Below are 15,779 nucleotides of genomic sequence, written 5' to 3'. Positions count from 1 at the left end.
TCATCAATGCTCTATCTACTGCTGATAGCAAGTAGTTCATCAATGCTCTATCTACTGCTGATAGCAAGTAGTTCGTCAATGCTCTATCTACTGCTGATAGCAAGTAGTTCATCAATGCCCTATCTACTGCTGATAGCAAGTAGTTCATCAATGCCCTATCTATACTGCTGATAGCAAGTAGTTCATCAATGCTCTATCTACTGCTGATAGCAAGTACTTCATCAATGCTCTATCTACTGCTGATAGCAAGTAGTTCATCAATGCCCTATCTACTGCTGATAGCAAGTAGTTCATCAATGCCCTATCTATACTGTTGATAGCAAGTAGTTCATCAATGCTCTATCTACTGCTGATAGCAAGTACTTCATCAATGCTCTATCTACTGCTGATAGCAAGTAGTTCATCAATGCTCTATCTGCTGCTGATAGCAAGTAGTTCATCAATGCTCTATCTACTGCTGATAGCAAGTAGTTTATCAATGCCCTATCTACTCCTGATAACAAGTAGTTCATCAATACTCCATCTACTACTGACAGTAAGTAGTTCATCAATGCCCGAAGTAATATCATTAATTGGTCAATTGATTGATTGATAAATGGGTAAGTAAACAAGTAAATAAAGAGAGAGATGTGGCGTACGATAATGGATCTTGTTAGGTCGCCTTCTTGCAAAAAAACCCAAAAAAACAAAAACAAAAAACACCAACCTGAGAAACGGGATTTTTGAAAGTTCCCGTTTGAAAAATAACGCAATTGTGAGAAACAGGAACTTGGTTAGCCACCTTCTTGTATGTATCACAACAAATCGGTTTTCTTTGCTGTGGAAAAAATATGACCAAATGTCATGAAAAAGACCAAACTCATAAAATCAATGTAAAGATGCCTTTCATTGGCAAAGATGCATTGTTCAGCACTTCAATTTATCAAATTCAATTAATCCAAGAAATCCTTGAATTCGAAACATTATCTACGTAGTGTGCTTGCGACAAAAATAAACGATTACCACTGTCTGGAAACCCATGTAAATTAAATCTTTTCTACGTGGGCATGCGTTATGTGTAATTAATTCTTTTGCACCAAATTTTAATAGGTCTAAGGGGACGAAAAAACAACTGTCATACGGTCGAACGGACCTTTCAAACGGTCGGTTTTTTTTTTCCTTTTTTAGCTAATGACTCTATAAAATCACAAAAATCTGTAAGTAAATTGGATTTTTTTGGTATTTTTTTCTATCGCTTTACACACGTTCCTGGAACAATATGATCACACCCCCAACAGCGGATCTGACACTTTTACAGCAATTTCCATCAAACTCAATCCAATTTTGTCCAAAACAGCTGATTTTACATGGTTGCAGCAAAAAAAATTCTTAAAACGGAAAATCTGGGTCGGCTGGGCCCGTAGAACAGCTTTTTTCGTCGCCTAGCGAAATTTGTTTTTTGACGACGTGTAGGCCTAAGTTTTGAATAGTATTTTCGTTGTTAAGATAAATAACAGCTATTACCTGATTTCCAAATGAAATAAAAATGTTTTAATAACATTTAAATGTCGGGTTATTTAAGGCCGTATAAAATTAATGTTTTGGTTCTCGTCCCCTCCCTCGTCAATTTCTGGGATTTGTCAGATTTTTTAAAATTTATTTAGATTTTTCAATTATTTTAGACTTTGGAATGATTCATGAATTTTTCATATATATAAATAAGTTTATTAGAGAACAAGGATCACTTCCAAGTCTTTTTGTGGTACTCTAGGGGTTTATCCTCAGAATCTCACATTTGAAAAAAAAAGGCGCCTCATCGTTTCCTCGAGCACTGTTTGAAAAGACCGAAAACTACTGACAATGCTGATTTTACATTGAAAAAAAAACACCACCTCCCTCCCTCATCAATTCATGAAAATCCTCTGGACGAGAACCAAAATATTAATTTTATACGGCCTAAAGATCATGAATTAGGGGTTCATTCATAGGATTGAGGGCATGATCGCTGTTTATTGAGGGCATAAACAGCGATCATGCCCGAAATCCTATGAATGAACCCCGTTCATACATACCCAACATTCTTAGCAATTCAATACAGATGAAAATAATAAGGATTTACAAGTTTAAATAACATTTCCATACCGTTTTCCTTCATCTAGGACTAAACCTTTTCTGTATAAAAACGTTGTGTGTTTGCTGCGTAATTCCGCAAATTTTCTCAAAGAGTGGTGCTCGGTGCGTGAATCCCTCGTAAGTCATGTAAGTGCAGCAGTCCAGCCATGCGTACGCAGTAGTCAACGCGTGCAGCCATTTAAAAAGCGCGCGTCAATTAATCGGAACGCAAATCCGGTCGCAGGCGTTGAAAGTAAGCCATGGGAACGCGTCGCAATATGATGATAATAGTTTATAAGAGCTCTCTATGGCCAGTGAAGGAGGAACAGAGAACCCATTAGCACAAGGAACCAGATGAGCTGCGTATACGCGCTTCCGACAGAAACAACAAACATCAAGCATTGATCAAAAGCCAAAGCATGTGCATGTGTGATTCACCAAGCAAAAAACATAAAAATTGCAAAATGGAAATAACATAAAGTAGAAATGAATTGCGTCATGTAAAGAAGAAGGCCAAGGATCCGAAGGAAGATGTTTAAAGTACGCAACAGCGCGGGGTCAAGATTTAAAGCCGGTTCTACGGTGAAGACAACAGAAAGTACTGGTACCGCCGACAAACTGGCTACACATGTGCCGGATCTTGTTCTCCAGACACCATATATAGAAACTTTGCCGTACTCGCAGAAGTTTGATGGCTTATTGCTGTTTGCAGATATATCAGGTAGGCCCTAGTTTATCATGTAGTTGCAAAAGTATTTTGCATGTTTTGAGTAAAGAACAATCATGACACTATCGTGAAAAGGACTTTGTAAGTTTTTTCCGACATGTCCATGTCATGTGTCCGATGTGAAAAGAATGCCATTCCAGCATGCCAGGTATGAGTGATGGCGATGCCATGCCACTTCATGACTATTGTAGACCTAAGCCAATATAACCGGAGACAGGCTCTCCTTTTCCGAGTGTGTAATTCTATCAAACTACTTGATGAAACTCCCGCGCGCATAAATTATACGATGTTAGCTTATGTTATGATCATACCAGGTCATAACGGCCCAAAACCATACTTTCCAATATTAGAATAGATCTAACACTTAAGGGGGTACTACACCCCTCGATAAATTTGTGTATATTTTTGCATTTTTCTCAAAAACTAATAACACAGTGTCAGTGGTAACAAAAGTTATGGCGATCTTTTCCTTTAGACCACCCTCGCTATATAGGGACTAAATTATTACTTTTGCATCAAGGTTTAATTTTGCATCAAGGTTAAACAGTTGCCAAACACTTTGAAGTCAAGGTTTAATGTATTGGGAGGAGGGCAGGGCTTCGATATATGAGGGAAATTATGGGGTAAAAAACAAGGTTAAAACAACTTTTTGAAAGCAAGTAAAAAAGGCTATTCTGCTAGGAAGTTTTTGTCTCAAAAACAATTTAAAAATTATCGGAAAAACAAGAAACATACCTTCATAAAATCAGCATAACTTCCGTCACATAAAAAGATGATCAGATGAGTGGAAAAATGCAAAGAATTTGTGAAATGAGGGATTTTATTAAAAGAAAAATACATCGTGTTTTGGAGAAATTCGCCATCTTGAATAAATGCAAAATTGCGTCATGCAGTAAAATACTGTCAAACGCGCTTGAAAATTCTTGATACGCGAGCGTAAATCATCGTCGGAACGAGCGTACAACAAGCGCTCGTGCTACGCGAAAGTTTTGGAGTTTGCATCACCGGTTTTATATTCAGCTCTTTTACGTCAAAAATTGCAATAAAAACATGGATTTTGGAACACAATAAAGCTTGTTCGACGAAATAAAAGTATGTTTGTATAGCTAAGAACATGTTTAACCTTGATGCAAAAGTTTATTTGATAAATTCGTAGTTTTAACCTTATATAGTTCGGGTGGTCTAAAAGAAAAGATCGCCAAAGTTATGTATATTATAGGGGCAAGGAATCCAATTACTACACTGGAATTTCAATGACCCAAGACAAGCGGTTTGTTATTTATGATAAGAAAAGAGGTACCGCTAGGATGTACCTCGTTTTCTATCATATATATTAAACCGCTTGTTTTGAGTCACTGAAATTTCAGTGTAGTAATTGGATTCCTTGCCCCAATAATGTACAGAACTTTTGTTACCAGTGTGTTATTATTTTTTGAGAAAAATGCAAAAATAGTCACAAATTTACCACTGGGGTGTAGTACCCCCTTAACTGGAATTAATATTAGAATAGATCTAACACTTAACTGGAATTAATATTAGAATAGATCTAACACTTAACTGGAAAGACAAACGCCCTTCTGGGAAGCATAATGTTGAAAATGAAGGGATATAATTATTATAGACATAGACCCCCGTATTGCATCTAGCTTCGTTGAGGTGTTACAGATTTCCTGTAGGTGTCCGACCTTTTCGGCAATCGATAGTTCTACGTGTCAAAAGCAAATCCGTGCTTTTCGGACCAAGGTACAAAAATTATCTGAAGTATGCAAAACAGAGGAAAAAACCCTAGCAAGTGATAAATGATGCACAATCAACTTGTGACATGATGCAGTCATGTCTACAGTAGAATTCATCTCGACCTTTGCAGGACTTAACCCCATTAAAAGCTATTAAACCAAGATAACACTCATTGAAACAGCTCAACTGATTAAATCGGATCTTCTCTGGTTGTGCACAAGTGACTGTTTTCATGTGCGATATCGCAATAAAGCTGGTATTCATAGCTTCAGTTGGGTAACCGATTATAAAGGAAACGAAAGGAAACAATGTTATGTGTGGCTTTGTTCACGAAATCAGACAATGGCGTGCTTTTTGTAAACCAGCATTCTTGAAAATGAGCAACATAATGATTTTTGACTTAACACGGTTTGGAAATAATTTCTTCATATTTTTGGTGTTATCTGTCGTTTACATGTCCTTCCTAAAACACAAAAGTACGACCCTCTCCAAACACCTAAATTAGCTAAAAATTTAGGACATGTTACAAAACTATATTGTCTAGAATTTTAGAAGAGTACTTTTAATATTGGCCGGTTATTTTTCACACAGCGACGTTAACTAGTCATATCCCCATACTGTTAACGTAGGGCTATTTGTAAAGGTCACGCGTCAATGGGAAAGAGCACTGTGTATTGTGTATAGGAAAACGGACAGTAACTGCAGTATGAACCAAAGCAGTTTTACAATTATGTCCAGGGCAAAGCAAAACATTAAAAGTGATATTTCGAGGCTGGACGATTAAGAAGCGAAGTTGACTGGCCGTTGACTGAGACAGATCGAATCTGCAAAATGTCTTTAAAAAGATTCTTTGAGACAGTCTTTACCATGTTTACCCAAGAGTCCGGCGTTGTCATCCCGGCGAGCTAAAGTCAAGGCACAATGGAGTATTTGTGACAGACTGCACGTGCGGGGTGCCACAGGGCTCAATATTAGGTCCATATTATTTTTGACAGAGAATGTGAAATTAAGTATAAAAATGTTTGCTGGCAACGTCATCAAACCGTATAGGCACAGTATCTCTCTAAATGTAAAAGAGTGAAAAACTCACTCCCCAAAAGAGTGATTCACTTATAAAACCACTCAAAAATGAGTGAAATGTGTTTTTAAACTTTAAAACCCTCAAAAAGAATGAAAACCACTCTAAAAGAGTGAATTTCAACTCGTTCAAGGAGTTAAATGAAGGACAACACATTTTTAGAGTTGTCCTTCATTTAACTCCTTGAAAGAGTTAAAATTCACTCATATATTGAGTGGTTTTCACTCTTTTTGAGTGGTTTTAAAGTTAAAAAACGCATTTCACTCCTATTTGAGTGGTCTTATAAGTGAATCACTCTTTTCGGGAGTGAGATTTTTACTCTTTTACATTTAGAGACTGAGGATGACAGAAAGCTAATGCAGAATGACCTAAATGTGCTTCACAAGTAGGCACAGTTAGAAACCTGGCTTCTGCGGTTCAACGCAAACAAACGCAACCAGGAGGACTTTCAAGTTCGTCAACAAACATTTTATCCTACTCTATATTTTCAAGACATAAATACGACCCCACCAGGAGTATTTTGTTTACAAGTTACAAGAATTATATAGATAATAATATGCTTCAGAAAGTCTAGCGAAGGGCCTATGGCTGAAAGAGCCTTTGAAGTTATATTTCTGGAAAGGAGGCGATTGAGATGAGAGATGACCCGATTGAGACCTTTAACTAAAATTCTAATTTTCTGGAAGGCATACAGGAGATAAGGGCCACGAACAACTTACACACTCAAACCAGCACTGAAAAAGAGCAGACCTGCATGCAGCAGGGGCGGGCGTACCAAGAATTTCGGTGGCCCATGGACAAGGAGGAGTGCGGAGCCTTTTAACATCTCCTTTATCAGCCCTGATTTCATTTTCGCTTTTGCTCGGGGCCCCGAACCCTCCTGGACTTCGTCCCCCTTGTCCACCCGCTTGCTACTCCCATGACCTGCAGGAGTAACTTCTTCTCCATCATAATGATTACCTACTGGAACCATCTCCCAGATGGTTTACTTAGTAAACGAACTTCATATAACCTATTTTATTCACACATCAAACTAAGTGTAAGTGTAAATTTCATCGTATCAATGTTTAAACATTTATATTTGAAGCCCATATTGCACTCCACCCACACATCAGGGAGCACACCACTAATTCAGCGTCCCATTGAAACACACGGGAAAACACTCCTTTTCTTTGCGCGATTTTAGGCCTTTTCGGCAACAAATTGACTAAATACTACCAATCGATTGCAAATCGATGAAAATTTAATATATGTTTCAATGTACGGGTAGTCTTCCGATTAAATTTCGAGATATAGGCGTTTAAACAGCACCATGACCATTTTCGACCCGTTTTTACCCTGAAAACCCGTTTCTGGCCATTTTCCGTATCCGAGGGCCTACTTTTTTAAAAAATTGGGTAATGCAACTGTTTTGGGATTCAGGTTCATGTATAGGTCTCAAACTTTTTTATAAGCTATAACATGCTTTTCTTTTTGATTACAAGTCCACAGAAAGGCCCAGAATACCTCAAAAAATAATTAGGTTTTACCGGAACTCATTAGGGTTACACAAATGGCGCATTGATTTGGAGGTGTGCGCCCATCACATGCTTTTTAGCCTTAAGGTTTGACACAATTTTCACAATTTTTCTGCAGGTTTCACCGCCTTATGTGAGAGATACAGCATGGATTCACGCAGTGCGAATGGGACAGATAAATTGTCGCGAACTCTCAACAGTTACTTGTCCGATATCATAGATAACATCATGGGATCTGAAGGCGACATCCTCAAATTTGCAGGTAAGACCGTTCAATATTTACAGCGTTGGAGTGGGAGTTTTAAAGGGGAATCCCATGGGGGTCTTGAGGAATAAATCTGATTTTGTCACTTGAATTATGAAGGGGGAATGTTAAGATTTAATGGAGAAAAGGGGAAAAACAAAAGTAGGGCCCTGCCGTAGGGGGAATCCGAAATTTTGAGCGGACGCGAGGGGTCCATATAATATTTCTAAGCAAAAATTGCATGTACACGGAGCTCAAGGACTCAAAGCCAAACTTGATTTTATACCCGATTATAGGCCTCGGATAAGGCGGTAGACCCTTTCCCCCTCTAAAATGAACATAGAGGATGTTCCCAAGATTTGAGCCCAAACCATCATTTTGGTGGCCTATTTAGCCCGGCCAGCGGGTGGAACACAACGAGGGTTAATGTTTTGATCCATTCGGTAGAAGAGTTATGCATCGGTTGTTCATCTTTGTTTCAGGCGATGCATTTATGTGTTTATGGAAGGTCAAAAACGAGACACTGGATAAAACCATCAACAGGGTCATTCAATGCGGACTTCGTATTCAGAAGCGATGCGACAACAGACACACTGATATTGGCGTCAAACTTAGAGTCAAACTCGGTGAGAATTTTGCTTTAAAAAAATATTTATTCTACTACTTTGCGTGTGCTTGCCTTTTTAAAGATTTTTTTGTCGAAATGTTGATAAAAATTAATCGTTGCAGCGGGCACGCATAGTGTAAACCCTGGCACGAATGGTGTAAAGCAAATTGTGTTAAATTGAATCGAGCTGCTGAACCTTCTCGCTTGGCCTTTGAGAAGTATTCAAGAATATGGAGAAATTGTTTTACTCTCGCGATACTATCACACTAGTTCCGCCCTCAAGAGGCAATGCGGTATGTTTTTTTAATACAAACACCAGATTAGTCAGTTTGACAAACTTGTCTTTTGCAATTCAAACCGTTAATTGGCAGCATATTCTTGAATACATTACAGGCTTATCTATAGGTTCTGTTAGAGTAATAACCATAGGCAACGACGAAGACCGGCATTATGTTCTAAGTGGACTTGCCGTAGATGACGCCAATAAAGCAGAGAAATTCTCCACGCCAGGAACTTTTGTCCTCAGTCCAAAAGCATGGGCGTACACACATGAGCATGAGAAATATGAACACGAGGTTCTGGCGGATGATAAGCACGTCAGGGTAAGTATTGATTGTTCTGTCTACAAATGCTATCCATATCATAATATGCCTATGCCTTATTATCCAAACTTAAAAGCTAAAGTTGAGATTTATATAAGAAACAGGTAAAATGGAAATTGACTAAACATAAGAAAAACCTGAACGAAAATGGTAATGAAAATAGGAGAAAGACTTTTTGTAGCTCCTTTTTGTAGTCTTAATTTAAATTTGCAAGAAATGAGGAACAAGGAGACTGTAGCTAAGACGGTGGATTGGAGCAACGCCCATGTGACCATATCTTCCCCACTTCCAACCACTGGGTCATCGTAGGGCCGTGGGAGTTTCCATTCTATTTTATTTTAAGTTTTATGGAGAAGCACTGGACAGATCTTCTTATATCAACCTTGCTATGAAAATTTTAATATCCTGGTCGCCCCAAAAGACAATTTATCCTATACTCTGCAGGAACATGCAATGCCCTACCAGTGTAGTTAGTTTCAAACCAAGATTTGCAGAACTTTAAGCGCCTGAGACTTATTGCTCCTTTGGCGCCAACCCGTCAGCGTCACTTCAATACATATACTATTAATGTCTAGATTTGTCTTAAAAAATAAATGAAGCTGTGCTATGACCAAAGAGGAATTATATTGCGGCATTTTTTTTTTTCTGTAGATTCTATCCTATTTACAATCGGACGAGGATGGAGCCCAGAAGATGACAGTTAACGAGAAGATTGCCATGCAGATGTCAGGCAATTACAGTAAAGGCACGGATCAAACGGGCTACACTCAAAAAGGTAATATAGATGATTCTGCTGACGATGGTGATAATAAGCAGTCAAGCTAGTTCAATCGATAAGGCGTTCGACTATGGTGCGAGAGGTTGCGGGTTCGAACTCTGGTGGTGGCTAGTACACACTCGTGGAAAAATTGAGTTAGCTTGAAATTTCCCTGGACAGGGAAGTTACTGCTAGTTGTCTCGTTGTAACCCGTACGAAACTTGGGAGCTGATCCTGGTTGCGATGGTCATTTGTGGAATGTCTAGGTTGTGCGCTCTTAAAGCTGCAAAGTCCACGTGTTGTTGTTAAATGGTTTATGGAATGACGTGGGCCGTAGTGGTCAGCGACAACCTGTAAAGTGTACTGAGTCTTGTGGATCAACGTCTAGGCGTTGTGACTGTGCATAGCGCACTATAAATAACTGCGCTTTTTAAAAAAACAACAACAACGTCATCGTTATCGGTGACGATGAGAGTCTTGATCGTCATCATCGTCGTCTTCGCGTCGTAATGAAATTAATAAGATTGCGCTTTTATTTCTAGATGTGGACACAGCCATTCTATCCATCCGAAGAGCTTCAATGATGCCGCCGCCTCAGGAAGTTTCGGCATTGAAAAAAAAGAAGCAAGCAGGAAGAGGTAGCATTGATGTGATACAGGAGGATTATGATGGAGATGCTGAGGGAAGAGGTACATATCACATTTTTCAATACTGTTAGTTTAATTTGCTGTTGTCACGAGGCCCCGACCCCTCATGTTAAACAAGTAGGCTAGACTAGTAACTTACGCTGTGTGTAAAATGTGTCCCCGTCAGCAGGGCGGTTCTCGAACAACCCTGCAAGGGTGATTAAGGCACATCGTCCACGAATTTACGAAAGTAGGTAACGAATTATTTTGTATAGGCAACGTTAAAGAGGATAATGAGCATGCGCAGATCGTAAAAATTAGTCATTTCAGCTGATGGCAACGCTGCATTCGTAATGGGGAAGAAGCGTGTATTTTATGGTAACCGGTGGTGTGCTTAGCCTGAGTCGATCAGCCTATCTCGAACAAACTCGCCATGCGTGGCTGTTGAAGAACTAGTGGATTCGCCCTACTATCATGGCAATTTCTGACACGAGGATATATAGGGATGATGACGCTGTGTAAGGCCCATTTTTTGGCCAAGGGTCTATCCATCGAGATATCTCGATTGTTTAACAAAAAGGTTAACATTTTGTGCACATCCAGCCACACTGACACCCCACACACATACATACATCGGGGGGGGGCTTCTTTTGTAGGCATATAGTTCCTTTTGCACACTTCGTTTGGCTGGCGGGGAAAAATGATTAACTTACATTTGAGACTTTCATGATAGTGGCAATGCTCGCTCTGGCGCACGGTTCATGAAGCAACTTTGTCCGAATCGTACATGAAAAATATAATCTTAATTCAATCGCTGATAAAATTATGGAAAGTAAAGAAAAAAAAGTGAAGGAAATTATCGAATGAGTAATAAACAAAAGATTGTAAATTTGAATGCTGTTTTCAGAGAGGCAGACTATATTTCGAGGATCATCGGATGAGGAGAAATCGAAAATGCGGAGGTACATCATTAAACCTGTCTTGCAGAAGGTCAGTTATATAGGCAAATGGTTCAAGTCTAATACGTTTATGACCATTCACATTTCTAATTAGAGAGATTGCGATTTCCAAACGTAGCATCGAACGTACGTGGAATCTATTCAAAATCATGTCATAGGAGAGTGGTTTTGAAAGATCATTTCTACCATTTACAGCCCAATTATGGAAATCTCTTCCTGTCCAAATTCCAGCCATTAGATCGAGGGCCAGCTTCTACATGGGGGTTAATCGCTTTCTGGGTGCTTCCTCGTCAGCAGCTTCTAAATGATTTTTATGTCTCTGCTGTTAATGCCCAGTTATGCCATGTCGTAAAAAAAAAAGATTCCACGTACGTTTGGAAATCGCAATCTCTAATTAATTTTTTAAGTCACTTTGCCTTTGATCCTGCCATAGGATCGAAAGCTCAGGGCTCTAAAAACTTGTTACTAAGCAGGCTATTTTTTGTGGATAAGCAGTTTCCAACAGCTTGCTCTTAACTTATAAGTTTAACTTTATTTCACAACGATTCCCAATGCTTGACAGCTTCAAGTGTTCTCTGTATAGTCATAGTAATTTGGGTCTACAAGTCCCACGTAAATGGTCCAACAATTGGTGTAAAATTATTACTTTATCGCGATAAGGAACGACGTGCATGGCTTTCGTATGTTCTCCATCTTTAGATTGATGACGATCTTCCTCTAGAGTATCTGTCGGAGATGCGTCAAGTCAGCGTTCTCTTCATCAATCTCATCTTTAGGAATATCGGTAACACTGCCGATCGAACTGATAATGAACGCACAAGTTTACAGAGGGCATTCACGCCTATCTACGATACGGCTACAGAATTTGAAGGTTAGTTGGAATTTTAATTATCATTCTGTATAATATGTTCTTTACAAGAAATTATTATTAATTAATAAAAGAGAAGATTGTACGGTATAGGTTCTTAGTAGAAAGGGAATGCTGTGAATTGATAGTGTCGTAAATGGGAAGCAGTGGCGTAACCAGACCTGACCTTGGGGGGGGCAAGATTTGAAAATTCCCAATTTCTGATCACAAGTTGTAGCATTTATGCGCGAGCGGCTTGCCGCGAATCGTTAAACGGGTGGGGTCCAGGAGCCCGCCCACCTTGTCGCAAAGCCCCGGCGGGGGTACAGGGGGAGTAGCCTCCGGGTTTGTGGCATATTAAAAGCTAAAAAAAATCAGTGTTTCAGAGTACGAATTTCACAATGAAAGTAGTACCATTTATCTTCTTCCCTCTTTTTCTTTCCTTTTCTCTTCTTCCTTTCCCTTCCACTTCTTTCCTTTTTCATTCTCCCTTCCCCTTTTCTTCTTCTTTTCTTCTTCCCTCTTTCTTTCCCTTTTTTCTCTTCTCCCTTCCCGTTTTTCTTCCCTCTTTTTCTCTCCTTCCCTCTTTCACCCTTCCCTATTTTTTGCTCTTCTTCCCATTTTTTTGGTGTCCGGGGGCAGAGCTTGCCCCCTCCCCTCGGCCCCCACTGGTTACGCCACTGATGGGAAGGACATATGCTCTCCTCATGTGATTTGGCTGCTACGGTATTCACTGAAGAGGAAGAGTTTTCTTCACTTACTTTGTCTCTATAGTAGTGCTTGGTGGTCTCCTCTCTCACATCTGTGTTCGACCATTGTTGGATGTAGCCTTCTTCATGATTCTGTCAGTTTATTTTTCTGTCTCTTGCAGGTGGTGAGCGCCGTGCATTATCTAAATTCAGTACATTTCCGTTGTCAACCGTGTAATTGAATGGGATTATTTTGACATTTTTATACGCTTAAAATATCACAATCAAGTAAGCCTATGTTAATAAATAATTTTAATACAAGCTAAAACCGTTGGGGTTCGATAATGAACCCCACAAAACTAACCGAGTGTATGGAAAATGTCATACGGCTGAGCGGTTTTGCCGGCTCTCTCCGACCATCATGCCATTCGCCGCCCCAGGTCTCTTGCGTTTCTTGTCCATGTAGGTCCCATGTATAGGCAGTGAGGTCATCACGCCACCCTCGCTTCTGTCTTCCTCTTGATCTTTTTCCTGTTCTTGGTTGACATTTAATATTCTGTAAGCCGTTTAGTCTATCTGTAGTCTTCCCTTCGTGTAAGTTGACCTGCCCATCCCTTTTTTGCTTGTTTGAGTTTCATCATGATGTCTTTTGTTTGAGTTTGACGTCTTATTTCAGTGTTCTGAATTTTATCTATCGCTCATTGGGCTTTTTGCAGTTTCTGTACCAGGTAGTTGGTTGTTGTCTATGTTTCGGCCCCACATATGTCATTGTTGGCAATACACACTGATTAAACATTATATTTCTCAGATGCATTGCAATGGTAACCTTCTTATCACATAGAATGTCCTTGAATATGCCGAAGCAACGCTGATCAAAACTTCTTCCCTGGTGTTGTCCTCCATCTTCACTGTTTGGCCAAGATATAAAGCCATCCACCTTTGCGATAATGTCGCCTTCAACTACAATAGAGTCCTCTGACTGGTGGTTTGTTTACGATTAGTTTTGCCCTTATGTAGGCCTATATTCAGTCCAATCTTTTTTAATCAGATCATTTAACTGGACCTCATCTGTTAGCTTCTCGCCATCTATGTTGACCCCACTCAGCCTGTCATTAATGATATTACAGATTACAAATATTATTCATTCGTTTCACAGGTTGCTTGAACAAGGTATTTATGTTTGATAAGGTAAGTCCAGTAATTTATGATAAAAGAAGATAATTTAAGGTTCATATAATGTACTTGCGTATCCCACAAATCCAATACATAAAAAGTAAATATTTAAAGAAAGAGAAAGGAGAGAAGAATTAAGAAGGGAATTTGGAATGGGGAAAGAATGAATTGTCGGAGCTCGTGCATTAAATCCAGACTTAAAAGCTCAAACACAACATGACATAGTCATGATGTTCATTTATTCCCGCCTTTTTACAGGGATGTACGTATATAGTGATTTTTGGTTTGCCTGGGTTTAAACACGAAGACGACTGCTCTCGTGCTTTACGATCAGCTTACAGCATGACATCCAAACTCAAAGAAATACGAGATATCACGTGAGTAAACACAGTATTTGTCGCGAATTGATTGATAGGCCTATTCAGTCTACTGCAGCAGATGTAGATCCCAGCGTGCCACAGGGCACTGTCATTGGGCCGATGAGCTTCCTAGATCTACCTAGCTGTGTGAGTGCTGGTACACAGACCAGACTCTTTGGGTCAACTCAGCAACCTATGCAAATAGCTTTTTTTCCATGGACAATACCACACTGGAACGGACTGCCGCCATAAAGGGCCACCTCAATTAAATTTCGGCAAATCCAGTCTTAGGTCATTGGTATTTACCAACTCTGATGTGATGCGGGTATCCGTTTATTCAGACGATAACGTCCAGATCCAGATAATATAAATTATTAATGGATAATTCACTTATTCTAATTCATCCATAGCCATTCCGGATAAATTTTATCATATTTACATATTTATATAGGCCTATTTCTCCCATGTAAATTATTCTAAATCTTTATGTCTCCTCGCGTCCAATCATTCATTCGTTCGCTCGCTCGATCGTTTGTTCGTTCATTCATTCACGCATCTACATTGAATCATGACAATGGCCGTGACTTTGTTCTTATTTTGCTATAGACAAGTTTCAATTGGAGTGACGAGTGGCTCATCATTCTGCGGTGTTGTGGGGCACGTACATCGGCACGAATACACAGGTACAATAACAAATAAGACTAAATTAAAATCTGATTAAATTAGTTCTTTTCTCGTCATTGCATGATGGTCTTATAATAGGTACTCGTTATAAAATATGTTTTTCAGATGTTTACTTTAATTCATAATAATTATCTGTCATAAGGTACCTTTATAGAGAGAGAGAGTATTTTCTCACACCGCGGGTGCCCCCCCCATAGGTGGATAAGTACAATACTTGCCATTGCCACCACGACGTCCAAGTCTCCAGCAAGTTAAAACAAGCATTAACATATTCATGTTAACATTTTTATACAGTAAATAGATGCATTTGTAGGATTGTAGATAAATAATTTATGAATTTGTCAAGCCAAAATGTTTGAATTATTCTTACAGTTATCGGTAAAAAAGTGAACATGGCGGCCCGTTTGATGATGCATTATCCCTGCAAGGTGTCCTGTGACCCAGAGACGTTCCACCATTCCAAGCTTCCACGTCAGTATTTCCACGAGCTGCCACAGAGGGAAATGAAAGGTGTTCGCAATCCGGGTGTCATTCATGAGTTTATCGAAAGAGACGAGTAAGAAAAGTGCATTGAACTGTATCACGAAACCCATGTGGTCTGTAGATTTGAACCCGACAGCTCTTATTAGACAGAAAATCATCCACAATTGTCCAAAATAGAGTAAAATAGGAACTTTTAGCGCGCGGCACGCGCAAATTGGAAAATTTACAAACAGGATAAAACGCTTTTTTAAACATTAAGACTGACTCAAATTTACATTTCTTTTTCAATTAAGCTTAGACCTATTCCAATTTACACTAACAAGAACTAGGTGACCTGCTACAGAGAAACGAGTATAAAGTCGCAAGTTGGTAGTTTCTAGACATCCTGGCCGGGCATCCTGGCTGACTGAGTTGATGTTCTTTGTTTGCCGCGCACCTGTACAAACCAGCAGTAAGTCCTTCGTGAATGACCCATTATGACCCATTCTCAAAGGATATACAGATATACTATTGACTTGAACAAGTGCACGTGCAACAGCGAACACCAACGCAGCAGCCAGGACGTTTCGAAACTACCAACTTGTGACTTTACGCTCATG

At 39.4% G+C, this 15,779-nt stretch overlaps 1 protein-coding gene across 1 annotated transcript in view; it reads left to right on the top strand.

The window, feature by feature from the left end:
• The first annotated feature begins 2,622 nt into the window (after positions 1 to 2,622).
• LOC140152362 (adenylate cyclase type 10-like) overlaps positions 2,623 to 15,779 on the top strand; it is a 36,234-nt gene continuing 23,077 nt past the window's right edge. The window contains 12 exon segments of the mRNA XM_072174667.1: positions 2,623 to 2,812; positions 7,269 to 7,412; positions 7,877 to 8,020; positions 8,395 to 8,603; positions 9,255 to 9,378; positions 9,903 to 10,049; positions 10,894 to 10,976; positions 11,645 to 11,816; positions 13,638 to 13,669; positions 13,913 to 14,031; positions 14,620 to 14,696; positions 15,070 to 15,262. Of these exon segments, the coding sequence (XP_072030768.1) occupies positions 2,623 to 2,812; positions 7,269 to 7,412; positions 7,877 to 8,020; positions 8,395 to 8,603; positions 9,255 to 9,378; positions 9,903 to 10,049; positions 10,894 to 10,976; positions 11,645 to 11,816; positions 13,638 to 13,669; positions 13,913 to 14,031; positions 14,620 to 14,696; positions 15,070 to 15,262 (1,634 nt within the window).

The sequence above is a fragment of the Amphiura filiformis genome, chromosome 5 (assembly GCF_039555335.1).
Source record: "Amphiura filiformis chromosome 5, Afil_fr2py, whole genome shotgun sequence".
NCBI lineage: Eukaryota > Metazoa > Echinodermata > Ophiuroidea > Amphilepidida > Amphiuridae > Amphiura > Amphiura filiformis.
This window is presented reverse-complemented; position numbering and strand designations above follow the sequence as displayed.